Below are 26,683 nucleotides of genomic sequence, written 5' to 3' on the forward strand. Positions count from 1 at the left end.
AGTTCAATTCACACCAGTGCAACTATTCAAAGAGTCTGAATGATCAAGCTGGGAGAGAAGAGTCTAGTGCAGAAAAGGAAGTGAAACAGGAAGTCAGCATAATGGAAGATGGCAGCATTCAAGGCCGCATGGCTCCAAATGTTGGATCCATGTTGAAGATCAAGAATGAATACATTCGAGTGGCTTTGGCAGAAAGCCTCTGCACATTCATCATGATGGTAAGAGCTTGTTTCTTTTGTATGAATTCACTGTTATTTAATAGAGGCTAATTTACTGGCAATGCATTGCTGGTTTAAAACTGAATGAGTGTTTTACTGATGATTTGTTCTATTGTCGCTGTTCATTCATTCATGTTGTTTTCAGAAGATGATTGAGTGCTTGTCATTGTTTTGTTGTGTATAATATGGCCACAGCTTGCAGGATGAGACTGAATGGGTCAGACCATGTGCTATAAGTGCTATTTTTAGAAAGATTTGCTTGACATACTGCCAAATTCTAAAACATTGTTTCTGTCACTGACTACCAGTGGTGGAAATAGTACTAAAAAAAATCATACTCGAGTGAAAGTACCATTACTTGCCCAAAAATGTTGTGTATGTAGAGTAAAAGTACCTCAGTATCCCTCAAAGTATGAGTAAAAAGTATCCCTTTTAAAAAATGCTCCAGAGTAGTGAGTATTACGCTGTGAAAGGTTGATGCATTTACATGCAATTTGTGTGAAAACGTAACATTCTGTAGTGCATTTAGTTAATGTTTAATGCTATTTGGTGATTTCAGTCATCATACAGTAAACAAACATCCATCATATTCTCATTAGTGACATGCATAACAGTCTTAAGGTATTGGACATCTTCTTGGATACTTTTAATGCTCCCTATGATCCCCCCCCCCTTTTTTTTTAAACCGCCCATGTATTGAAGTTGTTCAGTATAGGATTTTTATTTCCGTCTGTCCGTCCGTTCGGGTCATGGAGGCAGCAGACTTAGGAGAGGATCCCAGACTCCCCTCTCCCCAGACGCTTCTGGGGAATCGTCTGGGGCATGCAGGCCAGCCTTGGTGGGAAATGCCTGGAACACCTCCCTAGATAGGCATTCAGGAGACATCTGAGACAGATGACTGAGCCACCTCAGCTGACATCTCTCGATGTGGAGAAGCAGCGGCTCTACTCAGAGCTTTTCAGGGTGAACCCTGCCACCCTGCAAAGGAAAATTACTTCTGCCGCTTGTATCTGAGATTTTGTCCTTGTGAGAGTAGAAACATAGATTGACCGGTAAATCGAGAGCTTTGCCTTTCGGCTCAGCTCCTCCTTTACCACAATTAACCAATACATTGACCACACTACTGCTGCCGCTGCACCGATCCGCCTGTTAATCTCACTCTCTATCCTTCCTTCACTCGAGAACAAATCCCCAAGATACTTGAACTACTCCACCTGGGGTAAGGATTTTCCTCCAACCTTTTTCCGGTGGAGCACCATGGCCTTGGACATGGAGGTGCTGATTCTCATCCCAGCTGCGTCACACTCGGCAACAAACCACTCCAGTGCATGCTGAAGGTCCATGTTCGATGAAGCCAACAGAACAACAACATCTGCGAATAACAGAGATGAAATCCTGTGGTCCCGAACCGGACCCTCTACAGCAGGGATGGGCAAACTTGATCCTCGAGGGCCGGTGTCCCTGCAGAGTTTTGTTCCAACACTAGTCAAACACACCTGAACAAACTAATCAGTGTCTTCAAGATCACTTGAACTCTATAGGGAGGTCTGTTTGAATAGGGTTGGAGCTAAACTGTGCAGGACACCGGCCCACCACTGCTCTACAGCCTAAGGCTGCGCATAGGAATTCTGTCTATTAAAAGTTATGAATAGTGGAGAAAAAGTACTGATTCATCAGTAAAAAAGTAAAAGTGCACCTTTTTAAAACTACTTAGTAAATTAAAATTTTGAGAAAAACCCAATACAGTAGTTTGAGTATTTGTAATTTATTACTTTACACTATACTGCCGACTACTTGATATTGAACGCTCAAGAAAATACAGAAAATCTTAAATTCTAGATAAAACTCTAGTGTTTTAATGGAAGAAAAATAATTACAGTAAATTACTGTAGTTTATTGTGCCTATTATTTACAGTATTTTCTGGCAGTTTTGCTGCTGGAATCTTATAGTATACAGTACACACACACACACACACACACATACACATCTTATGTATATTAACGATGTGTGTGATATGCTGTATACCAGTGTTATTATGTTTATGCAAACATTTTATTTTTACCTGACAACACTACACTATAAAAAAATCCTGGTTGCCTTAATTTTAAGCTGAATCAAAATAACTTATGAGTCCACTGAACTTCTGTTAATCTGACTTAAAACTTGTGTAACTTTATAAAATAAAGTTAGAACATGATTAACTTAGTTTAATAAGTTACAATGAACTAAAACATGTGCTGTCAGGACTAATTGGTCATATAATTTTTACAGTGTTTCTGCAACAGTATTAAAAGACTTTTTTTTGTTTTGTTTTAAAAAATGGATTATAAGAAAATACCAAATGGTTTCTATCTTCTATGAGCAGTACATTTCATATCTACCCATCATTCATTTGTTTATTATTGGATGTAGCAGTAACTGCACTGTAAACAATAAATCTTATGCTTAAATGCTGCCTATATTTTTAGTTGTAGTCTTCTCATCTCAGTCAGAATGACTAAAAATATCAAGTTATACTTTCATTCATTCATTTTCTTTTCAGCTTAGTCCCTTTATTAATCCGGGGTTGCCTCAGAGGAATGAACCGCCAACTTATCCAACACGTTGCCCTTCCAGCCGCAACCCATCTCCGGGAAACACACACACACACACACACACACACACACACTACAGACAATTTAGCCTACCCAATTTACCTGCATTTTGGACTGTGGGGGAAACCAGACTACCCGGAGGTAACCCACGCGAACACAGGAAGAACATGCAAACTTCACACTGAAATGCCAACTGACCCAGCCGAGGCTCGAACCTGCGACTCTCTCTTGCTGTGAGGCGACAGCTCTACCTACTGCGCCACTGCGTCGCCAAAGTTAAACTTTTTATAACTAAAAATATTTAGTTGGAACCTGATTAACTGATTAAAATTAAAGTAAGAACCATTTGTTATTAGGACTTTTTGTCATAAATGTACATTCCCTTTCCTTTTCTATCAATAATCCTTTTCGTACAGTGAAACAGTTATATTGCTTTAAACATTTCTGCAATCAATTTGCAGTGTAATTTAACCAAAAACTGAATTCCAGCAATAATCTGGTAATGTACAACTTCTTTTTGACGAAAATTCAGGGGGGGGGGGTGCAGCATCCAATTGGAGTATGCAACGGCTGCCACAGGACAACGGCGCAAGTGTGCTCACTACACAACAGCTATTGGTGGAGTGGAGAGACAGTGATGGAGCCAATTTGGTGGATGGAGGTAATTGGGAGGCCGTGATAGTAAGGGCCTATAGAGGGACTTTCTTTATTTTATTTTTTTACAGTGTGACTGCACATCGTCTATCATTATTTACATTCTCTGACAGTCAATTTTTGTTTTTCAGGTGTTTGGCCTTGGCACTGTTGCACAAGTGGTTACAGGAGAAGGTTATTTTGGTGAATATCTCAGCATTAATATAGGCTTTGGGCTGGCAGTGGCTATGGGTGTGCATGTTGGTGGAAAAGTGTCAGGTGAGATTCTCCAGATCGACTCCAAACACCAGCTCAATGCTGTTTTCAATGCTAACAGAATATGTTTAACCCAAGACTTCAATTGGAGAAAGTATAACAACCAAAATGATGAATATGCTTCACCTCCTTAATTTAAAAAGCCAATCATTCATTAGTAAAGTCACTGCGGCTGCCATTTTGAAACTGGCTGCTATATAAACAGGCAACATACTCAGATTCGCACTCATGACTGAAAAAAATGAGCTTTTTGATGCTATTTAAACTCTGTTGTCACTGAATTTAACTTGTTTTGAAATATGAAATTTATCTGTAAGCTTTGTGGGCCGTACAGAACTTGCTGTATTCAAAGAGATGCATTTGGATGTTAGAGAAATGTTTCAAAGATGGCCGCCGAGTGAATTGACTCACTTTAAGTGGACTTTTTTTTCACTCAACAACACAGGAGCTCATATGAACGCAGCTGTTTCATTCACAATGTGCGTGTTTGGCCGATTGCGCTGGAAGATGCTGCCGCTGTATGTTTTCGCTCAGTTTCTGGGTTCATTCCTTGCCGCCGGGACCATTTTTTCACTTTATTATGGTGAGTAAATACTAAGTTTGTTTTAAATGTTGGAGTAGGTCAAACAAATTGGCACAAGGTTTCTTTGCTAGCATTTGTTCTGCTTTTTATAGATGCCATAAATCATTTCTGCGGGGGTAATTTGACTGTGTCCGGACCCAAAGCAACAGCTGGGATCTTCGCCACATATCCAGCACCCTATATCTCAGTCTACACTGGATTCTTTGATCAGGTATTTCTGAATGAATATAAATGCAGTGAAAACAGTGGTTTGGTCATTTATGGTTTGTTTTTTCAGTACAGCAGGGGGGAAAATAAATGCACATTCCCTTTTTTTGTCCTTTTTTATTTTGTAAATCAGTTACTAAGTATTATGTTTCTCTGTCTGTAAATTAAATACATTTAAATATCAGTTAATACCATCAACTATAAGGAAGCCAGGCTAGGCTACAAATAAAGACAAAACTGTAAAAAATTAATGATTAAAAAGTCAAGTTTAATGTTGTAGTTGAAACCCGATTAACGTATTAAAATGTTAAAGTTATACGTAAAGTAAAAATATAAATGTGTGAAGTTAAACGTGCTCTTTTTCTGGCAATTTTCCCTCTGCATTTAGACAAAGCAGCATTCTGGTAAATTAGTGGTAATGGTACAACTTCTCTTTCCGGAAAAATGCCAGAATGAATTTACCGGTATTTTCAAAAAGGGCCTGTTCACACATGATCCCTTTCCGGAAAACTGCCAATAATTTTCAGTAAAATTCTGCATGTGTGAAAGGGGCTAGTCGGCTTACCAGTATTTCCCAAAATACCTTCTTTTGTCTGTCATCATCCCTGTTACACTGAATTTTATTGATGAAAGTGTGTTGTTCTCCTAATAAGTTATGGGTGCGTTTTGAGAAAAAAAACAATCAGAGTCTCATCTCCCATTCCCTTTAAGAGTCGGTTGCGTATGTAGCACCATGGCACATTTGCTATTTACATGGTGGACTTTGTAAACGGAAAAACTGAACACTACACTAGCAAGAGAACAGTTAAACGGATCATCTGCAGTTTGAGGGGAAAAAGAACGAGTCTCCTCCATTCGGCCTTTACTTTCACTTTCTCTTTCTCTCTTTTGTGGATCAGGTAACAGTGTTGTAGGCTAAGCACAGACATCCATTAACCTACATAATTAATTTTGTTTGTCAAGCGCAAAGATTTGTTTTAACTACTACTACTTCTAAATTTCAACAAACGAATAAATTAACAATAATAACAAAGTGTGGAGTTATATCCAAATACACATGCTATGCCCCATATGGTCCAAAACTTGACAGGTGGACAAATCTAAGCTTGTGTTAACTTGTTTCTTTAATAAAACATATATAAATATGCATAAAATAAATAATACTGCTGATTTATAATAACATTATACACAAGCAAATTGTCACGAATAAACTGAAAAAGCCCCCCAGAGATGAAGGCATGGAGGTAGTGGTTTTATATTTATGTGGAAAATAATGTTTGTAATATTTCATTCATTTAATTATTTTTCATTTGTAAAGATATTTTTGTATTGCTGTACATTCTGCACATTTTATGCAATGTGTAAGTGAGGCGCACAACTAACACGCTGTGTGCTGGACTGTAGACTGCCTTTCAGCTGGTCTATTGCTCAGTCTATTTTAGTTCCTCAAAATAACAGCGTCAACAATGCACCTTTACACACCTCTTTTCTAGACCGAAACACCCATGAGTCCACAAAGTGGTGCAAATGGATTTGCTATGTTGGGGCGAACATGTTGTGCGTCTTATTGCGTCGGGTGTACGATAGGGCCCTTTCTTTGTTCTGTTGTTGTTTGTTTTATTTTATTTTTGTTTGTCTTTAAAATCTATTCATAGAGATCAACTAACTACTGAAGTGGATCCACAGAGGCAATAATTTGCACTGCTTGTTCTTCACTCTATGTAATTTTAAAATAGAAAAATGTTTTTGTAATTGGGCGTCAGATTTTTTTGAAGTTCTAGCCTGAGGCGTTTTAGGTACTGGAATGACAATTGTGTATATTCCATCACCAAAAAAATCTTTGAGACTGAGCACAAGATGTTCTGCCGTGTCAGTTTGTCACAAAAAAATGTCATGAGAACAACAAACCGTGTTAAGCTTCTGATATATTTAGAATTTTCCATTTTGAACTTTGTGTTTGTGTGTCTGTGTGTCCAATATTTTACAATAAATTTCTCTATGAACACATTTTACACATTGGAAGAGCATCCACTGCGGTTCATTCTGCTGTGTCGACCCCTTTATAAATAAGGAACTAAGTTAAAGGAGAATGATTGAATAAATAAATGAATGTATGAATTTGTACAATCTCATTGGGACATTTTATTATTATTTGCTCATCTCCTAATGTTGGTTGCATCTGGGGATGGACTTTTATATCTATATCTTTATATAAATTAATTTTTTGTTTTTAATTTATTTTTATAAATCCAGGGTTTATTACTCAAATATTCTGATATTTTAAATCAATTTTGCTCAGCAAAAAGCAAACAAAAACAAACTAGTAATCATGTCATTCATCAGCGTAGAATCATTTTAACAATTATAATTATCGAAAAACATGTCACAGTTTGTACACTTAAAATATGCCCTCATGCCATTCCACTTAGTCCTTGGTCCATGACTGAACCTGTTGGACGACAGGTTTCATCCTCTTTGTTGTCGTCCTCTTTGTACCTCTGTATAAGAGTGAGCTAATGGTAACCTTGATTATGATGATGATAACAATTAAGAAATGATCTGAAACTGAATATCATTTTTATGTAAGAAAATGCCTTTTAATAATCAAAAATGCAATTAAAAGCTGTGTGCAAACATATACTGTAAAATGCACTTTAGTTTTCACATTTTTCACACGGTTCGGATGGCATAGGGCCTACTCGCACTATGGTATCCAAACCGTGCCCAGGCCCGTTTCCTGGATCGTTTGAGAAGTGTGAGTGCACTGAATCGGGCTCAGGCACTGTTCACTTGGCCGGCCCTGGCCCAGTTGGAAGAGGTGTGCCTGAGTGCGGTTCACTTGGGCTTTGGTGGGGTACGCTTGTGTGTGAGCTCAAACGCGACTGAAAGCGAGACGTGACTTTAAGGACTTAAAGTTTCATATGGATTTATTAATCATTCTTACTGTACAGTGAACGCAAACTCCAGTCATTTACTGAAGATGCAAACCCTTCACTGCACCACAGCTTCGCCTTCAGCAAACTTCCTAATTCCTGCAGCCCGAGGACTTTATGACTCTTTATGAGCGTCAAAATTGGCTGATCTGTTCAGTGAAATATTTGACTGTGTGTCACTGCATATCAAACCACTAAAACAATATAACTAAAGACTTCTCCACTGTGCTGAGCGAGAGCGCTTCTGACCAGCGCTTCATCGAAGACGTAAGCGTGCCCAGGCCCGAATGTTTTGTGAGTTCGAGCTGTCGGGGGAGTCAGGAGGGGGGACAAGCGTGCTTTAGCCCAGTTCAAGGCAACTGTACATAATACGCCCATAGGCCCTTAATGATTGATCTCTGGGAGTCCTACAAGAACGTGTTCCTTGCCATTCCACATGACTTTATTATTAAGTTATTTGAGTCAATGCAGAGATGTATGGATGCAGTCCTCCAAGCTCATGGGAGTCATACACAATATTCATTCTTTTTCATCTTAACAATGACTTTATATTCTATACTGCACATTATTTCTGTTAAGTGACAAGAGTTTTGTCTAAGCAAAGCCAGACCTTACTGTCCTTATTAAATAATTAAAAATCAAGGCATGATCATATTTAATTTTGGTAAAATAAGCACAATCTAGAGGCCTTTGCCTTTTTATATGAGCCACTTCTGATACTAATGATCAACTAAAAGTCAAGTTATTTGTTGTTCCTTGTTAAAGTGCCTTTACACTCCTAAGTAAAAATATTGTTCAGCCTTACCCAATTTTAGATGATTTTTAAGAATTAAAACTTTGGATTTTAGAATGAATATTGAGTCATTAAAATTATAATATATAAAACTAGAAATTAAACGTTTATCACGAGGGGGTTAAAAGAACATCAAATTTGTTACATAAACACTGAACAAATCAAGCATGCAAAAACTTACAGATCAACAACAAGCCTTGCCCATGCCCAGAGAGAGAAGTTTGACAATGTGGTAATGTTTGTGACAGGTTGCTGGCACGGGCCTGCTGTTGTTGTGTCTGATGGCTCTGTCAGACCAAAGGAACCAGCCGCTGGTGTCTGGAGGTGAAGCCGTCGGTGTGGGGCTTCTAGTGATGCTCATCGGCGTCTCTATGGGGAGCAACAGCGGTTACGCCATCAATCCCACACGGGACCTGGGGCCACGGCTCTTCACACTCATGGCAGGATGGGGCACAGAGGTTTTCAGGTGAATGAATATTAAACAAAGCCAATTTAAATAATTCATTTTTATTGTTGAACATCTTTCTAATGTTTTTACAAGTTTTAATAATTTAACATGCTTTTTTAAAACTGAGTATTACGCATGAATTATAAAATAAAAAAAAAAGATTTTATTACAATTATTACTGTTATGTAAAAACATCTAGACAAACAGATTATTAAATGTGAAAACAGTGGGCGTGGCTTAATTTTTTCTACTACGAGCTGATTGGATGTAGTAAGGTAGGCATTTCATTCAGAAAGATCGGGAAAAGGGTTTAGGGAGAGTTGTTACACCCAACAGACTTCTTCTCACCATTTCTGTTTGTTGTCAAAACTGACAGTTGGAGGGGCGTGGTTAAGTATGTTAGCCACGCCCAAAACCTCAGACAGATGTAATCTGAGAATTAAAAACAAACAGGAAGTGCATTTTCAGAATTTAGTTTTATATTGCAAGAGCAAATAATTTTTTTTCTTAATGACATGCACAGCTGAATTGTTCACCACAAAACTGGCAACGCGAGCTAACCAAATCATGTGGTTAGTTTTGATTTCATTTGTACTTTTTAAAAACACCAGTTATGATCGTAATAATTATCTAAAAACAAAAATGTGAAGATACATTGCTGTTATTTATTTGATTGTTTGTCTCACATTTGTTAAAGATATTGATTTTAATGTATGACATAATTGGATGAAATTTATACTGTCGTTTCAACTTCTTCCCAGGGCAGGCAATTGCTGGTGGTGGGTACCCTTGGTGGCTCCTTTTATTGGAGGAGTTTTAGGGGCTTTAATCTACAAAGCACTTGTAGAACTACACCACCCTGATCTTAAAAGCACTATAACACGGCCAGCAGTAGATCCTGAATGCATTCCTCTGGACAAGTGCAAGAACGGCAGAATTGAGATACCTGTGTGAGTCCATTACCAGGTAAAAACCCAAATAAATGAAGGAAGCAATGAAGTAAAGTGACATTTCCACTGGGAAAAGCTGGAATATTCGCAAGCAACAAAACATGTTGTCGAGTTGTGCATTTCACAGTTGTGGATGTTGAACAGGGGTGTCCAAACACAGTCCTTGAGAGCTGGTGCATAGTTTAACTTCAACTTTCTTCAACACACCTGCCTGAAAGTTTCTACTATACCTAGAAAGAGCTTGATTAACTGGTTCAGGTGTGTCTATTTGGGGTTGGAACTAAACTTTGCAGGGCCTTGACCCTTCAGGGCCAAGATTGGGCATTCCTGATGTCGAAAAAGACTAGAAAAACAACTGTGGTCCACATCCTATACTTATAAATAGGGAAAAAGTGCAATACACTCGCTCTAGAGAAGGAAGTCCTGTCTTCCCACCAGAATAACCTGCACTCAATTTACTTTTGCTGCTTGTTCAAACTGCTTATTTAATGAGTTGAACCAACCTTAAGTTTTTGGGAGATGACTTAATTTTATGTTTTATCCACTTAATTTGTAAAAACGATGAAGTTAACCAATTTGTGTTGGGACAACATGAAGGAATTGTGTAGAACCCAACATTTTTTTACAGTGTACATCATTTTGAGGGATGTAAACAATAGCAATGGTGCTAACGTAATTCCTGTACTGGATTTGTAATTTCTTTAGCTTCAGGGAAATTAAAAAAGCTCCACATATTGATAAATAACCCTATGGCAGGTGTTTTAACATGAAGTTATCATTGATCTGCCTCTTGTTACGAAATAGTTTGACAACAAGCAGGAAATGTTCAATGGGCCAATGACATCACATTGAAATGCTCTAGTTAATCTTTACAGACGGGTGAATCTTCAGCAGAGGAGCTGAACAAACTCTGTCATTTTACTACTGTGTGCCTGTGCTGCATCTGAAAGCAGAAATGCCAGAGAGACTTAAACACAACATCCTATCACACATCGTGTCTTTCCAAAGATGTCCACCAGTCTGTCCTCCAGCTTCTGCTTCTTTTGTGCTAGCCTTTGTATAGGCAACTGCTGAAAAGGCCAAAAAGGAGCTTAGTGTTGTGAAAGACAATATTATTTCATGCATAATCACTGAAAAAATTATAATTGGAGCATTAGCAACAAAAGTAATGTGACCAGTCACTTGAGATGCTGTAGCTGGTTTGAGATGTTTGTTTTAACCCTTTTGTATTGTTCAAATGTACTACCATTTTGGCATGTTCGGGGCTGTTTTTGCCCCATTGACTTCTTTTTATAACAACAAATTTTTGAATGCAAAGCCATGACACCAAATAATCATGTGTTCATGGTTGTCTGTGTTTTTTCCTGTTGGTAAGAGGTAGAACTTTTTTTTTTTTTTTACTGTCGATTATCAGTTGGCACTAATAAACCTTTAGATAGGCCTGTGCAAATAAAGTTTCTGACTTTTATAAGGAGTTCTATGGAGTAAAACAACTAATTACTGTGTATGTGCATAAATACACTTCGGCCCAATCCCAATTCTATTTTGGTACCCCTTCCCCTTAAAACGGAGTGTGAAGGGGAAGGGCTTCCAACTTTACCCCTAAGAAATGGGACAGCACTACAGCACCTGCACACATCATCATATGTCATCGCAGTCTCTCAGATGATGGCGACTGCTGTAGTTATACCAGTTGTGTTATTTTTTTGTACTTATTTTCAGGAAATCACTGAAGGTATATGTTATTTTATCATGACAATCTAATGTGGCAATAAGATCGTAACTGTACTGTGTATTTACACAGTGACCATATTAATCTATGTAAACACACCAAAAACAACATTAACACTATAGCAGACACAGTAAAAAGTTCATTCTCAGCCACTAGACTTTTCTGACAGGGTATTTGAGTGTCAATGAGTGTCAGAATGTTGTGGGACTGCTGTACAGGAGTTATTATGGATTATAGCTCGTGAAATTTAGTAGTTTTTATTGTAGTGTTTTTTTTAAGCATGACTGTAAAGCTTGAACGCGGTTAAGAATATATTAAAACGTGCTTTTTTGTTGTAAAAATTCATAATAAGAACAAAAAAATTGTGGATCTCCTTACTTCCTGATGCAGCTATTGCCGTAGTAGATGGTGTATTCTGGGAATTTTTGTACCTTTTGGTTTTGAGTGTGGTCCAGAAAAATCTCAGTTTAAAGGGCTATCTACCCCCTCCCCCTCAGCACTACGCCTTCAAGCTAACGAGAATTGGCACACCCCTACCCCTTCACAGAAATGTGCAAAATGAGGGGAAACAGGAATGTGTAGAAATGGGATTGGGCCTTACTTTGTTCTAAAAGCTGAGCTGCTTATTTTTTATTTTGTCAAACATATTACCCTCTTAAGGCCAAAAGTGTTTTTTACATGCATTTTTTATTTCTCTTTGCTTTTTGGGCTTATTGGAACCTAATTAGAATAAAACCTAAGTACAATCTTTTGATATGATGTACTTTTTATAGAAAAATGATGTCCATATATGTACTGGTGGTCTGAATTGACATAAAAACCCTTTTTCAGACTGTTTTGTAATGCATATACAACATAGAAACTTTTTGAACATGTTTTGACTATCAGAGTAAAACAACACCCCCCCCCCATTTTGGACAGTTAAAAATAGTGTTTGGGACATTTAATATGCTGCAAAACAGTTGCAGGATGACACTGTATGTCTGTAACAAAATATAAAACATTCAAAGTATTTTAAATAGCCACTTAAGAGCTAAAATGTGCTGTCTGCGTATGTGGCTACTAAAGCCCTAGGAGGTTAAGGTAAGTGCGAGAAGGTCTCTCTCGCACATGCGCACTATACTCACTATATAACTAAATAATTTTAAGCCAGAAACTAAACTTTTTTTTTTTTTTGCACTTCAACTGATGATTAACAGTAAAAATGACAATTTTGACCTTTTTCCAGCTGGGAAAAACAGCAACAATCAAGAATGCATGATCATTTGGTGTCATGGCTTTGCAATCAAAAATTTGTATCATTATAGAAGACATTGGAGAACAGTCACAAACATAACACAGTCACAAACATAATGAAAGGGTAGCAAATTTTCCTAGAGTGTATTGTTGAATTTTTGAAAACTTTTAACGCATTTTCCTAATTTTTATCAAAATAAGAATTGTCACAAAAAATTATTTAAATTTGCTGAGTAACAGAGAATGTTGCTGCCAAATTAAGACTCAAAATCACCTCAGAGTGGATGAAAACATCTCAAACAGCACACAAGGGTTAATATGTTCAGCAAACAGTTTGGGAGATTTTAGGATTCCCCCATTCATTTAAATAGGACTTGGATGAGATGCCCGGAGGGCTTGCAAAAATGGCCATCGAGTGAACAGACTTTCTTTTAAAGCATAGGTCTCAAACTCAATCCTTGGAGGGCCGCAGCTCTGCACAGTTTTGCTCCAACTCCATCAAACACCGCTGATCCAAATAATCAAGGTATTTAAAAAGTCAGGAACACCTTCATTAGTTGGATTAGCTATGTTTGATTAGGGTTAAAGCAAAAATGTGCGGAACTTGAGTTTGAGACCTATGTTTTAAAAAGACTTTGGTGCCACTCCTTTTAAAGTAATAAGCTAGTGAAGAATCTCAAAACTCAAGTATGTCCATCATCTTTAATAAATATTGTACACAGACAGACATAGACTTTTTTGGACATCGACTGATTAGCTTAAGTGAAGCTAAATTGCTAGTGTGAGGCAAAAGAAGAGTCAGCATTACACTGGGTCATCGTTTGGCTACACTGTGTCTCCCGGAGAGCCCTTGTCCTTTGGCTGTGCCCGTACCGCTCGCTGGCACCTGTGCTGGCTGCTTCTTTTTTGGAGTGGGTGGCTTGGCTTTGCCACGAAATGCCTTTGTTGGGTCCAGTTTGTTCAGAAAAGGCTCACTGGATGTATCGAGATGGGGGTCACTGTGAAAGGTCAGGGGCTGGTAAAGAGCGGCCCATTGCTGCATCAAAATAAAACCAATGCAGGATTTAGGGATTAGGTTTGATTACAAACTGAAACTATGAACATACACTACTGTTAAACAACACTCCTTTATGAAGGAAATTAGGACTTTTTTAAAGAAGGAATAAGAAATACATTTTATTCTTGTTAAAATGAATGATAAATGTATATAATTGTTAGTGCTACACTGTGAAGTGCATTCTACAGTTCAGCATTAATCTATTTCTTCAAGTTAAACGATGTTTGTTCATTGTGAATGTTCATAAATTGCTTTACACTCTTTGTGTTCATAATGATGACACATTCATGTTCAAATAAAGCAGTAAAACTCTAATGAATTAACTTTCAGATTGCGATTCACATAAATCAATAAACCAATTGCTTCGCATCTGCAAATGATTCACTGTTTCAAAGCATTTGAAACACCTCATCAGGGACACCTGCTGGTTAAAACCATGTAAAAGCAACAAAATCTCAGCAAAACTGATTAAAACAGGCTTTGAAAGTACAACCTATCATATGCACCAAGTTTATCATCTACTTTCATTAAATATTAAATGTCAACATAATATGCCTCATTTATATATTTTTAAATTTTTTTTCTGTTTGTTCTTTTGTGGGCTTTGCTAAACCGCACAACATGAGACTTTTAACTTAAATGATACTCTGTTTTACAAAAGTCTCGTTAAAATGGGCCTTTTCAAATGTTATTGCACGGTCACAGTAGAGTTTGAGCATGCGGAATTCTATCGTACGGTGCTGCGAAAGAGCGGGATTAAACAAGATAATTAGACATTTAAAAAAGCATGCGATAGGTCCATATTTAAAATGTCTGCACAGAGAGGTCATGTTTTGATGTTGTGTCATTTTGTTTTATCGTGGGCCGGTTAACAGGACAGCTAGGGACTCAACTAAAATGATACTTTTTTTGTTTTACAAATATCCTATTAAACCAACTTTTAAAACTTTTTATAAACTCATCTGAGTGAACCTGCATGAATAATGTGATTACAAATACTGAAATGTTTCAGAACAGAAATGGTGCAACAATATTTACTGAAATCACATGACCTTGCCAATTTTTATTCAAACTTTGAACATCTGTTTGAAACAAAATATTCATAAAGATTATAAGGCTTCATGAAGTAGTGCTTTAAAAGCAGGAATCTCTACTCTGGAAATTAAGCAAGCTCTGGAAATTAAGTGAATGTGTTCACATCTTCACATAATGACACGGCAGATGCTGAAAACATCACAACCTTCAGGATGTGTACAGTATAAAAAAGTGTAACTCATACACACAGAATACAGTGCATCTGGAAAGTGTTCATATTCATAACATATTTTTTTTAATTACAGCCTTATTCTAAAATGGATTAAATGCATTTATTTCCTCAAACTTCTACACACAATACCCCATAATGACAATGTGAAAAAAGAATTTTTTTTTTTTACATTCATTGCAAATTTATTAATATTAAAAAACCTGAAAAGTCACATGTACATATGTATTCACAGCCTTTGCTCAATACTTTGTTGATGCACCTTTGGCAGCAATTACAGCCTCAAGTCTTTTTGAATATGATGCCACAAGCTTGGCACACCTGTCTTTGGGAATTCTTGAACCATTCCTCTTTGCAGTATCTTTCAAGCTTTATCAGGATGGACGGGAAGTGACGGTGTACAGCCATTTTCAGATCTTTCCAGAGATGTTCAATAGGATTTAGGTCTGGGCTCAAGCTGGGCCACTCAAAAACATTTATCAAGTTGTTGTGAAGTCACTACATTGATATTTTGGCTGTATGCTTTGGGTCATTGTACTGCTGGAAGATGAGCCGTCGCCACAGAATGAGGTCAAGAGCACTCTGAAGCAGGTTTTCATTCAGGATGTCTCTGTGCACTGCTGCATTCATCTTTCCCTCTATCCTGACAAGTCTTTCAGTTCCTGCTGCTGAAAAACATCCTCACATCATGTTGCTGCCACCACCATGCTTCACTGTAAAGATGGTATTAGCCTGGTGATTAGCGGTACCTGGTTTTCTCCAAATGTAACGCCTGGCATTCACTCCAAAGAGTTCAATTTTAGTCTCATTAAAGCAGAGAATTTTCTTTCTTATGGTTTGAGAATCTTTCAGATGCCTTTTGGCAATTTCCAGGCAGGGGGTGGCTTCTGTCTGGCCACTCTACCATACAGGCCTGATTGCAGATTGCTGCACAGATGGTTGTCCTTCTGTAAGGTTCTCCTTTTTCCACAGAAGAACGCTGGAGCTCAGACAGAGTGACCATCGGGTTATTGATCACTTCCCTGACTAAGGCCCTTCTCCCCCGATGACTCAGCTTAGATGGCCGGCCAGCTCTAGGAAGAGTCCTGGTGGTTCCAAACATCTTCCACTTATGAATGATGGAAGTTACTGTGCTCATTGAAACTTTCAGAGCAGCAGAAGTTTTTTCTGTAACCTTCTCCAGCCTTGTGCCAGAAGACAATCCTGCCTCGGAGGTCTACAGACAATTCCTTTGTCTTTATGCTTGGTTTGTGCTTTGACATGCACTGTCAAACCTGGGACCTTATATAGACAGGTGTATGCCTTTTCAAATAATTTCCAATCAACTGAATTTACCACAGGTGAACTCCAACAAAGGTGCTGAAACATCTCAAGAATGATCAGTGGAAACAGAATGTACCTGAGCTCAATTTAGAGCTTCACGGCAAAGGCTGTGAATTCTTAAGCCTGGTTTATACTTCTGAGTCAAGTGACCGGCGCAACCATCAGCGCAGGCAACGCACGTAGCTGTGCATTTATACTTCTGCGCGCTGTCTCTGTTGGTCTGCAATACATTTCCGAAATGTTAGTTGGCAGTGAGGTGTTAATGTTCCTCTGTGTCGAGTTTCTTCGCTGCTGTTTTGCTTTTCCTAAACACTTCATGGATGTACAAGTGGCTCAAACTCGCTCATTTTGAGGCAGGAACCGGCGGACGTGCAACAACTTTAACTATGAGGTAAACACAAAACAAAACTTTCCATCCGGAACTCCTTCACGGGACTCTAAACTTGTAAACAATCGCTCCATTGGGCTCACGCCCAGCTCGCACCATTCGCGCGGCTCTCTGTCCCGCCCAGACTCGTCAGCGCTACCAAGCCGACCAATCACAGAGCTTGCGCTACGCGTCATTGCATTTTTTGAGAGGTGCACGTCAGTGACGCCGAAGGCCACACCGAAGGGCTATGCGTCAACGCTGTTGCATATGCGTGCATTTGACGCAGAAGTATAAATTAGCCTTTATGTACTGTATGTGTGATTTTTGTTTTTTTTCCAGGTTATTTTATTTTTAACAAATTTGCAACAATTTAAAACTCTTTTTTCACATGTCATTATGGTGTATTGTGTGTAGAATTGAGGAAATAAAGGAATTTAATCTATTTTAGAATAAGGCTGTAAAATAAAAATACGTGGAAAAGTGAAGCGATATCAATTCTTTCCAGATGCACTGTATGCACTTGTAAAAGCTATAGTAAAACATGCCCTTGTCTTCAAAATGATTACATCGAGTTTGTTATATATATAAGTATTTTCATTATTTTGTAAATTGATTTCCAGTTTAATGTAATCTAGATTGACTGCTTCACTTCCACTTTAATATTTAGACACTAATCAATATGGCTGACTAATTATGTGAATGGTCGTTCTTCTGATTAATTCATCCAGAATATGTCTGCCAACTTCAGTGACATTTTGTGTTGTACAGTAAAAAAAAATAATTATAATAATTCTGATTGGATTCCGGGATTCTGATGAGGTGGACGTGAATAAATAATGCTGACCTTAGCTTGTGGGCTGGGGCCATACGGAGTGAAATTATATTGCCACTCTGGCAGCCCCAGATGAGTGATCATAAGCCGGTAGTAGGCAGTGAAGGAGGGGGTGAGATAGTGCCAGAAAAGTGATCGGTCCAAGAACCACACCTCACACTGCTGGGCCATTACACCTACAGCAGACACACACACAGCCAGATGGTAGATTAAAATCATATAAACCTTTTTGTATGCTATCTTTCTAGATTAAGCGTGGGATGCATAATCACCTGGAGAGCAGCTCTTGTAAACAAGGCAAACTTTGCCATTACCATTGCAGGAGTCCAGCTCAAAGATGCGACTGCGCAAATCAAAATGAGGCTTTTCTGGGCCGTCTGATCCTAAAGATAGAAAAAAGGTACAATAAAAAATTGTATATGGGTAATTGACAAATAGTTTAGAATTTTTTTTTATTAAACTGTGTTATAAAAATGTCCTATGGTGTGACGTAGCACAATTAATCAAAAATAACTCTTAATATAATAATATATAAATGGCATGAGAGGGATTTAGCTTCGTTGTTTGACACTTATTTTGATATAAAGCTATTTGTTTTATATACAATTATGAATTTTTTTCACCATGATTAATGAGACTTGTTGGAGTTTGTTAATAAATAGGGGGTTGCACCAAAGGACAACACAATTTAATAGTCGTGGTTTCAAAAAGTTCTGAGAAAACAAAACTTCATAGGCTTCACAGGGGGCTTTAGTCACATGATTTTGAATGGGGTCCTTCAGCTAATGAAAGTTTTTAGTGGAAAAGCCGGTGTAAAATGAGCATGTAATGTCACACCAGAGGACATGGTTTTTAGTGACAAAATGTAAAAACTATATGGATAAAAAATTATTGCCATTTATAAAAAATGAGGTCTAGGTCTGATGTGTTTATAAACAATTTTATGACTTTTTAATTTATAAGAGCTGTCATTTATTGATCTACGCTTGAGACAGTCACACTATTGGACACTTTTATTTTTGCATTTTAAATAATGACAATGCTTATTAAATTCAATTTTGTCCAGTGTGACAGTGAAAATGCAACATCATATCAACAACCCATATACTGTATACAAATTATGTACTAATTTACTGAACTGAAACAAATGCAACAAAATGATGCTGCACTCTTAAAGTGCTTAGAGATGTAATAAAGTCTCACCGTCTATGTCATCGTCAAAGTCGAGATCAGCTAAGGTTGGTGCATTGGGGAGGCAATATACATTTGACTGAATCAGAGGGCGTAATTGAGCAACGTTGTTGATCATCATGCAACCCACTGGAACCACTTCATCTGTAGGACACAAAACATTGATTTTTAGAGTAAAAGCTTATGGAATCACTGATCAGGTTATAGGGCTACATTTAGGCTTCATTATAGTTTATTCAAACCATGATTAATGATCGACAAAAGATGACTACTTCTTCCTTGCAACTGTGAGAATAAACCTCATAATTTGGATTTTAATGAGATATAAAGTAATAGAGGTGTGAGTTAAAATTTCTAAATTCCAAGAAAATGTTTTTTGTGAGATATAAACTTTTAATTTTGAATCAAAAGTGTGAGAAACTATAAACTCACAATTGCAAAAATAAAGTTGAAATTCTGAAAGACAAATTTTTTTTAAATGTGCCATGTAAAATCTGAATTGTCTGACAAACAAACAAAAAAAAAAATCCAAGGAAGCCTATAAACTTGCAATTCTGAAGGGAAAATTTCAGAACTGAGATGCAAATTCAAAATTCTGCTAATTAAAAACCAAATTGCAAGAAATACCACCTGAATTGTGAAAATAGAGTCGTAATTTTTTTAGACAAAAAATAAACAAAAACAAAAAACTGTCGCACACATATATGTTTTTGTACTCTAAAAAATATTAATAATATTAAATTAAAATACAAATAAATTATAATATTAGGTAAAAGATATTTTACTTCTATGTATAAAAGAAAAGGAAAAAAATAATTTTAATATGTTTTCTTTTATTGATATGTGTTCTTTTACCTGTTTTCTGGTTTTCTCTTATTGTAAAGCACTTTGTGACTTAATGTCTAGGAAAGGTGCTATACAAATATACCTTTACTTTCTTACTTGCTTATATGTATTTGGAATCATGAGAAAGTTTTAGCCTGTATGTGTGTGTCAGAGACAATCTTCCATATTCAAGTGATGTTTAAGCTGCTCACTTTCCAACTTGGAGTTCCAGGCAAGCATGAAGCCATCTGTTGTGAGATAAAAATCTCGGAGATCTTCCGGCAAAGCGCAGTTGTTTTTCTGGAGAACAAAAAGAAAAAAACAGCTGATGTACACATGCTGTACTCTCGTCAGATCTCTGATTCGAAATTATGCACAGTGATACAAAAGTACCTCCATACCTGCTCCCAGGAGAGAAGGCATCTCTTTTCTGCAGGGGCTTTCTCTACAAACCGTACATCCAGCACACCAGGGAGATTCTCTATCAGATGGAATATAAGCCAAGGAATAATCAAATCAGATCACTTTTATTGTAATATCACCAGCAGCACATGTGCTATAATAAGTAAACATATTAGGTGCTGCCTCTAGATGTGCAAAATACAATGACAAACTTTACAAAGACTATGTCAATTTATAAATACATACGGTCTATGTTTCCCAACCCTGTTCCTGGAGGCACACCAACAGTACATACTTTGGATGTCTGCCTTATCTGACCCATTCATTTGAGGTTTTGGATTCTCTTCTAATATTCTAAAGACTTGATTCAGGTGTGTTTAATTAGGAAGAGGTTAATAATGTATACTGTCGGTGTGCCTTCAGAAACAGAGTTGGGAAGCACCTGTTCAGACTATGAGTTCCCAAACTAACGGCCCCCAAAATTCCTCTGAGGTGGTTATAAATATACCAACATTGTGCACACAATAAGGCCTATATAAACACGGGCATATTGACAACACAAACAATTTCAACAGTCTAATAATCATATAATTTTTATGGTGATTTAATTTTTTATTTTTTCTAAATATTAACCTCACCTCATGAGACTGGTGGGCACAATGTTTTCAGCACAAGCCTTTGCTTGGTTTAATTTTTGGAGACCTCCACTCAGAGATCATCCTCAATGTTCAGTTGGGGCCTGTATTTATTTTTTATGCATTTGATTGCCATAAAGGTGCCCGAAATGCCTAAATGAAATGCCTGACACTATTTCTTTGTTGTTATTGTAACATAAACACACAATCCTATGAAAAAAATAATTAAAAAAGGCAAATAACAAATAAAAGGCACCAAACCTCCCTACCAAGCTCCAAGCCAGACAGGAAGACAGAAAACCGGGCTTCAATGTCCGGTTAAAAATTAACATCACAACGGCATCTCACAAAGCGCCACAAAGAGATACAAGCAAACACTCATTTGATCACTTTCTCCACTGAGTATAGGCGGGGAAATCAAGATTCATTTGCATGTTGTTGTTTATTATGCAACTAATAATGACTATTTTATATGTTATGTGGGTTAAAATGGATAAAATAAGGTAATTATAATAGTTAAAATGTTTTTTTTTTGACATTTAAAAATCATCAAGTGGCACCCACTTTGGTATCCACTGGTCTAGACAATAAATATATAAGGCACGCACAAGTAGTGTCACATTCACCAGCGATCTCTAACCACCAGAGGCCGCTGGAAAACATTCTCACTCACAGAACTACAAATGTGTTTGTAAATGGACTTCAACTTCATACATGCTCTTCGCCCACACACCTGCTTCCTCATTTAGCTTAATTACATTCGCACACTTGAGGACTTTCAGAGACTGATTAACACACACTATTTAAGCCACACATTCACTCCTTCAGTTTGCAGAGTCTTGTTAACTGTAAAGTAGCATTACAACGCGTTTTCCTTGTCTTGTTTTCCTGTGTTTTGAACCTAGCCTTGTTTATTTAGTTATCCTTGTCTGCCGCCTGTCTTTCGACCACTTGCTTGTTAAATTGACTACGATTCTGGATTGTCCTCACACACCTATTTGCTTCCGTATTGACCCATGCTTGCCTGACTGTGAATAAACCTGCATATTGGATCCTACCTTCTGTTGTGGTGTTACTCCCCGTGGTTACAAGTAGTGTGCAAGATTGTGAAAACATTTCTGTGCATTATTAAATAATGCATGTTTATGCATATGCAAAATCATCAAATCAATCACCAAATCAAAAAAATAACAACATATATTTGTGCAAGAACAATTGACCTGATTCGCGTTAGTGCTTTGAAGCGATCCAACAAGCATATTAATATGAATCCATCCCATAAACTGCTTTTATAGTTTTAGCTGGTAATCTGGACATGTTATCGCATTTAGATTTGCTAATGATGAAATTAACATGAGAATGTGCATTGATCCACGTCAACTTCATGCCTGGCGTAAGTATATTTCTTGTGTGTGTTTGTTTTATTTCCATTGGCGACTCCTAGAGGCAATTATGTTAAATTGCACACTACAAAGTATCTTTGAGCCGTGCAATGCCAGCTGTATGGGACGGGATCATCCACATATCTAGCAGCAGGTATATAAGGTTTCCGTACCATGCAGTTGACCAGCCAAACATTAAAGCGCAATTTGCAGCAATCGTCGGTTTTCCCAATGTAATTGGAGCGATCAACTGCACGTTCATCGCTATAAAGGCACCATCTGAAGACGAATTTGCATATGTGAAACATTTACATTCAATAAATGTGCAAATAATATTTGATGCTCAAATGCGCTTAACAAATATTGTATGGTGGCCTTGGTCAACCCATCATTAATTCATCCTCACAAACAGCATGGTTGGGATGAGGCTCCAAGGTGGCAGGCACTCGGTCAGTTGTAGAGCGGGCGATTGGGCAGCTGAATTGCCGGTGGCACTGCCTTGATAAGAGCGGAGGGGTGGTGCTATACCGCCCTAACAAAGTGTTTCTCTAATACATCTGTGTCTCCTACAGACACGGATACTACACCAGATAGTAAAGTGTCGCCCACAATTGAGGCAACTCTTTACTTAAAGGGTGTTCGTTCAGCATCCCCTGTTCCCCTGCCTGTTCGGTCCACACTTTAATAGTGCGCCGATGTTCTCCTTTTAACCTGCACCTTTACATCGGACCATTTCTTTTTTTAATTCACTCACAGTGCAATGTTCAGACCCCACTGCGTTAACCACGTCAGCTGATCTCTCCCACTCTATTTTTTTCTTTTGTAATTAATTACGGAGGACAAACTTGCAAAAAACTGCTTTTCTCCTGTCCACCTCCGATAGGAGCACCTCCAATTCACATTCTGTGAAGTTTCTCTTCTTGCTTGCTTTTGCCATTGCTTTTTCACTTGGTTTTGGCAAAGTGGAGTCATTACCATATTTATTAGGGGGAGGAGGCAGGGAGGGGTTTTGCGCTCGTGCACGTGCGTTAAGTTTCACATTAATTCGGAATCACATTAATGTACAAATATGCGTGGGATTCCACGTATGCAGTTTCATACATCTGAACTTTTTACTGCATACACACATTTACAGCTTTGTCCGTACCCAATGTTTTACTAATAATTCAACGCAAGTCTTTGTACATGAGGTCCCTGGACATGTTAGCTACCACACCAAAAGACAACAAAAACTAATTTAATAGTGGTTCCAATAAAGTTAAATGTAAAAAATTCTGAGAAAATAACAAATGCACATCACAGGCTTATGTCACAAAAAGTTTTCAGTGAAATAAACATACAGTAGTGTGCAAGATACTGAAGACATTTCTGTGCATTATTAAATAATGAACATGCAAAAAGATTAAACAAATCACCAAATAAAAAAACAACAACAACATACAATTAAAGTCAGAATTATTAGCCCACCTTTGAGTTTTTTTCTCTTTTTTTAAATATTTCCCAAATGATGTTTAATTGACCTTATTCTAAAATGCGGAAGTGCGTCTGTTTCCGCGATTGTCTTAGAACTTCCGATTCAGTCGCCTATGGGAGAAATGACTAGGAATAATAAACGGCAAAAACTGTCAAACTACTTGCTCTACAAACAAATGTTTGCATGACTATACAGACCAAGTATAATAATATAATGAGGAAATATCAGTTTGCAGCATCAAACAGCAAAACGAGCCGTTTTTAATGTCTAAAAATGAATGGAAGTGAATGAGACCGGAAGTCTCAAGCCAAAAAGATTCAAATGGCAGCGCCCACTCGTCGGTGAAGAATAAGGTGAATAGAGCAAAGAAATTTTCACAGTATGTCTGATAATTATTTTTTTTCTTCTGAAGAAAGTCTTATTTGTTTTATTTAAGCTAGAATAAAAACAGTTTTTAGTTTTTTTAAACACCATTTTAAGGACAAAATTATTAGCCCCTTTAGGATCATTTTTTTCGATAGACTACAAAACTAATCTGCCTAGTTAACCTAATTAACCTAGTTAAGCCTTTAAATGTCACTTTAAGCTGTATAGAAGTGTCTTGAAAAATAGTCAAATATTATTAAGTCTCTTCATGGCAAAGATAAAATAAAACTGTTATTAGAGATAAAAATTATTGATTACAGTTATTATTGAAAAAAATCTGCTCTCTGTTAAACAGAAATCGGGGAAAAAAATAAACAGGGGGCTAATAATTTTGACTGCAACTGTATATTGGGCACTGAATTGACCTGATTTGCATTAGTGCTTTGAAAGAAATCCAACAAGCAAATATTAATATTAAACCATCCCATAAAGTGATTTATTGGTCTTCGCTGGTAATCTGGACATGTTACATGTTAGCTAGTCACTACCACACCAAAGGACAACAAAACTTCATTTAATAGTGGTTCCAAATAGGCATGGGACAATAACCGTTTTCAATGTATACCGCGGTTTGCAAAAGTCAAGGTAAAAGGTAAAAGAGGTTGAAACCATTATAATACCGTAATAATACCGTAATAATATTGTAATACCATTCCTAAGGTATGTGTAAGATTTTTTATTTACATTTTTTGTTTTGTTTTTTAGGACAGCAGTATCTCCAGCAGAAAAGATATCCAAAGATGCCGTTTTAAATTGTAAAGAAATCTGTGTTTTTGAAACTAACGTAAACAGAAGTCAATGACTCATTTTCATTATTTAGCCTAACATGTCTACTGTTCCAAAATATTTAAAATCTTTAAAAAAAAATATATATATATATTTTGTTTTCAAAGGGGGAAAAATGTTGTTTTTCCCCTAGACATTTAAAAAGAATTTATTTTAGAGCAGTAATCACAAAACTGTGATACCTTGATATTTTATCCAAGGTTATCATAATGTCAGAATCTTATACCGGCCCATGCCTAATTCCCAAAAAGTTACACATGTCAAAAAGTCTAGACCAGTGTTTCCCAACCCTGTTCCTGGTGGCAGACCAACATACAGTACATATTTTGCATGTCACCCTTATCTGACCCATTAATTTAAGATTTTGGAATCTTTTCTAATGTTCTGATGAGTTGATTCAGATGTGTTTAATTAGGAGGAGGTTGAAAATGTGTACTGTTGGTGTGCCTTTAGGAACAGGGTTGGGAAAGTGGTCTTGACAATACATATGCAAGGCACACACAAGTAGTGTGCAAGATTCTGAAGACATTTCTCTGTCTTATTAAATAATACACGTTTGGGCTATTAAATAATCAAGATGTACACATCAGATCAATCACTAAATAAAAAATAACATATTCGGGCACTGACAATTGACCTGATTTGCATTAGTGCTTTAAAAGCAATCCAACAAGCAAATATTAATATTAATCCATTCCATGAACTGCTTTATTGGTTTTAGTTGGTAATCTGGACACGTTCACTAGTTTTAACCATAGACTGTAAAAGGTTTAACCTCTAAAAAGGTAAACTAAACCAGAAATACACGTAAAAGCAGACATCATTATCATTTTATTTAGCATTTATCACACTACGACATGCATTCACTCACCCAGAACTCGAGTGATGCCGAGGGTGAGTCTATCTACAAACCCCTTGTACGTCTTGTCATCTTTTACCTCCTCCATTCCCCCCAAAACAAATAAAAAGCATCTATATACTTCTATGCCATTGATTCGATTGCTGCATAGTCACACCGACGGATGCTGAGGTTACCATGCACGCAGAACCAAAACATTATGGCTCTGCGCAATCCTATTGGTTGAGACAATGAGAGACGGTTGATTTGACCAATAGTATTCTGGATGATCTGATGTAGTGAGTGAGTGTCTTCCAATCACGTTCAACAAAGGTGAACAGAAGGAGGAGCTTCTACATGTAATCTGGAAGTGGCGGTTGTTTCAGTATGGCGTCTGTTGCTAAGGGCGCAAATGGCAACGGGTTTTACTGGATTAATGACAGTATCCTTATATTTATTCTTTTTTTTTTTTGTGACGACATTTGTCTAAATGATTATGCTAATTTGGTTTGTTAAGTAGAAATGCCAATTTTGCTTACTGGTCAATGGGAATGAGAGAGGGGAGGCTAGTAATAGCGTATTAGCGGATTTTCGTTGTCAGCTTAACGCTAACCGAACTCTTGTAACGCTACACAATGGCTTTTGTTTAATGAACTGAAGTTTACATGTACTTTATGAGGGATTTTCAGTTTTGCTATGGGAATGATACATGTTTTGTACAAGTAACAGGTAAACGTCACTGTAGCACTACTTTTGTTCTTACAGTAAAAGTTTATTGAGGTAAAGTTGGTTTTATAATGGCACATTCCTTCACTGACAACTTTCAGTGACATCCGCTCTATATCGGTTTACCATGGTACTTTGAATATTAGATCTGAAATTACATGTAAACATGACTTCAAAACAACAAGAGCACTAATTAATTGATTGTGAACAATGCACTTTGATAGTTGTTGGATGCTAATATGACTCCACTTAGGAATTCGCAAAGAATACTTCTGTGAAATTTAAGTTATATTAGTAAGGAGAAAGTCTGAATGAGTGAATATAAAACCAACTTTACCTCTATAAAAAGCTTTAATGTTATAGCTGATATCGAGTAACTACATTTTTATGGTAGGCCTTTTTTCCTGTTGTGATTTCTTTGACTTGGATAGAATCAGACGAGGAACCATCTGTGGATGCTGTTAGAGGTGAGACTTGGATTTATGTATGTTTAAACATTTAAGGTGGTAGCTGCTGAATGTTTTAAATTGTCCTATTCATCATTTTGG

The 26,683-nt window shown here is 37.2% G+C and overlaps 4 protein-coding genes across 19 annotated transcripts in view; 3 read left to right on the top strand and 1 right to left on the bottom strand.

Annotated features, from left to right (window-relative positions):
* On the top strand, positions 1-13,984 carry aqp7 (aquaporin 7). 7 transcript variants are annotated; one of them, XR_012396474.1, is made up of 8 exons: positions 1-2,954; positions 3,361-3,474; positions 3,599-3,725; positions 4,168-4,305; positions 4,398-4,516; positions 8,487-8,704; positions 9,448-10,889; positions 10,955-13,984. XR_012396474.1 is itself a non-coding variant. In XM_073934317.1 (7 exons), the coding sequence occupies exons 1-7, from the start codon at positions 2,799-2,801 to the stop codon at positions 9,638-9,640; spliced, it is 1,065 nt and encodes a 354-aa protein (XP_073790418.1). In that variant the 5' UTR covers positions 1-2,798; the 3' UTR covers positions 9,641-13,984.
* gtf3c5 (general transcription factor IIIC, polypeptide 5) overlaps positions 1-26,683 on the top strand; it is a 678,526-nt gene that overhangs the window by 646,269 nt on the left and 5,574 nt on the right. The window lies entirely within an intron of this gene.
* Positions 13,293-25,607, bottom strand: tpgs2 (tubulin polyglutamylase complex subunit 2). Its single transcript, NM_001002208.1, has 7 exons — positions 25,443-25,607; positions 19,868-19,947; positions 19,679-19,766; positions 18,654-18,785; positions 17,723-17,833; positions 17,463-17,626; positions 13,293-13,640 (listed from the first exon to the last, which is right to left on the bottom strand). Exons 1-7 carry the CDS (start codon positions 25,516-25,518, stop codon positions 13,419-13,421), a joined length of 873 nt encoding a protein of 290 aa, NP_001002208.1. The 5' UTR covers positions 25,519-25,607; the 3' UTR covers positions 13,293-13,418.
* zgc:162344 overlaps positions 25,735-26,683 on the top strand; it is a 37,973-nt gene continuing 37,024 nt past the window's right edge. For 3 of the 10 annotated variants that reach the window (XR_012396570.1, XM_073934842.1, XM_068215913.1), the window contains exons 1-2: positions 25,767-26,138; positions 26,530-26,602. Coding sequence is in view for 6 of the 10 variants with exons in the window: in XM_073934838.1 (XP_073790939.1) it covers positions 26,075-26,138; positions 26,567-26,602 (100 nt within the window). In the remaining 4 variants the exon portion in view is untranslated. 10 annotated transcript variants of the gene reach the window in all.

Source organism: Danio rerio, chromosome 21, assembly GCF_049306965.1.
Source record: "Danio rerio strain Tuebingen ecotype United States chromosome 21, GRCz12tu, whole genome shotgun sequence".
In the NCBI taxonomy this organism is placed as follows: Eukaryota; Metazoa; Chordata; class Actinopteri; order Cypriniformes; family Danionidae; genus Danio; species Danio rerio.

Excerpts from the sequence above, each read along its gene's own strand:
- tpgs2 (NM_001002208.1), bottom strand. The coding sequence starts at position 25,518 with ATGGAGGAGGTAAAAGATGACAAGACGTACAAGGGGTTTGTAGATAGA. Across the intron at positions 19,948-25,442 it reads CGGCATCACTCGAGTTCTGG|AGAATCTCCCTGGTGTGCTG; the intron begins GTGAGTGAATGC and ends TCCATCTGATAG. Across the intron at positions 17,834-18,653 it reads CTTTGACGATGACATAGACG|GATCAGACGGCCCAGAAAAG; the intron begins GTGAGACTTTAT and ends TTCTATCTTTAG.
- aqp7 (XM_073934317.1), top strand. The coding sequence starts at position 2,799 with ATGAACCGCCAACTTATCCAACACGTTGCCCTTCCAGCCGCAACCCAT. Across the intron at positions 3,475-3,598 it reads AGCCAATTTGGTGGATGGAG|GTGTTTGGCCTTGGCACTGT; the intron begins GTAATTGGGAGG and ends TTTGTTTTTCAG. Across the intron at positions 3,726-4,167 it reads TGTTGGTGGAAAAGTGTCAG|GAGCTCATATGAACGCAGCT; the intron begins GTGAGATTCTCC and ends TCAACAACACAG.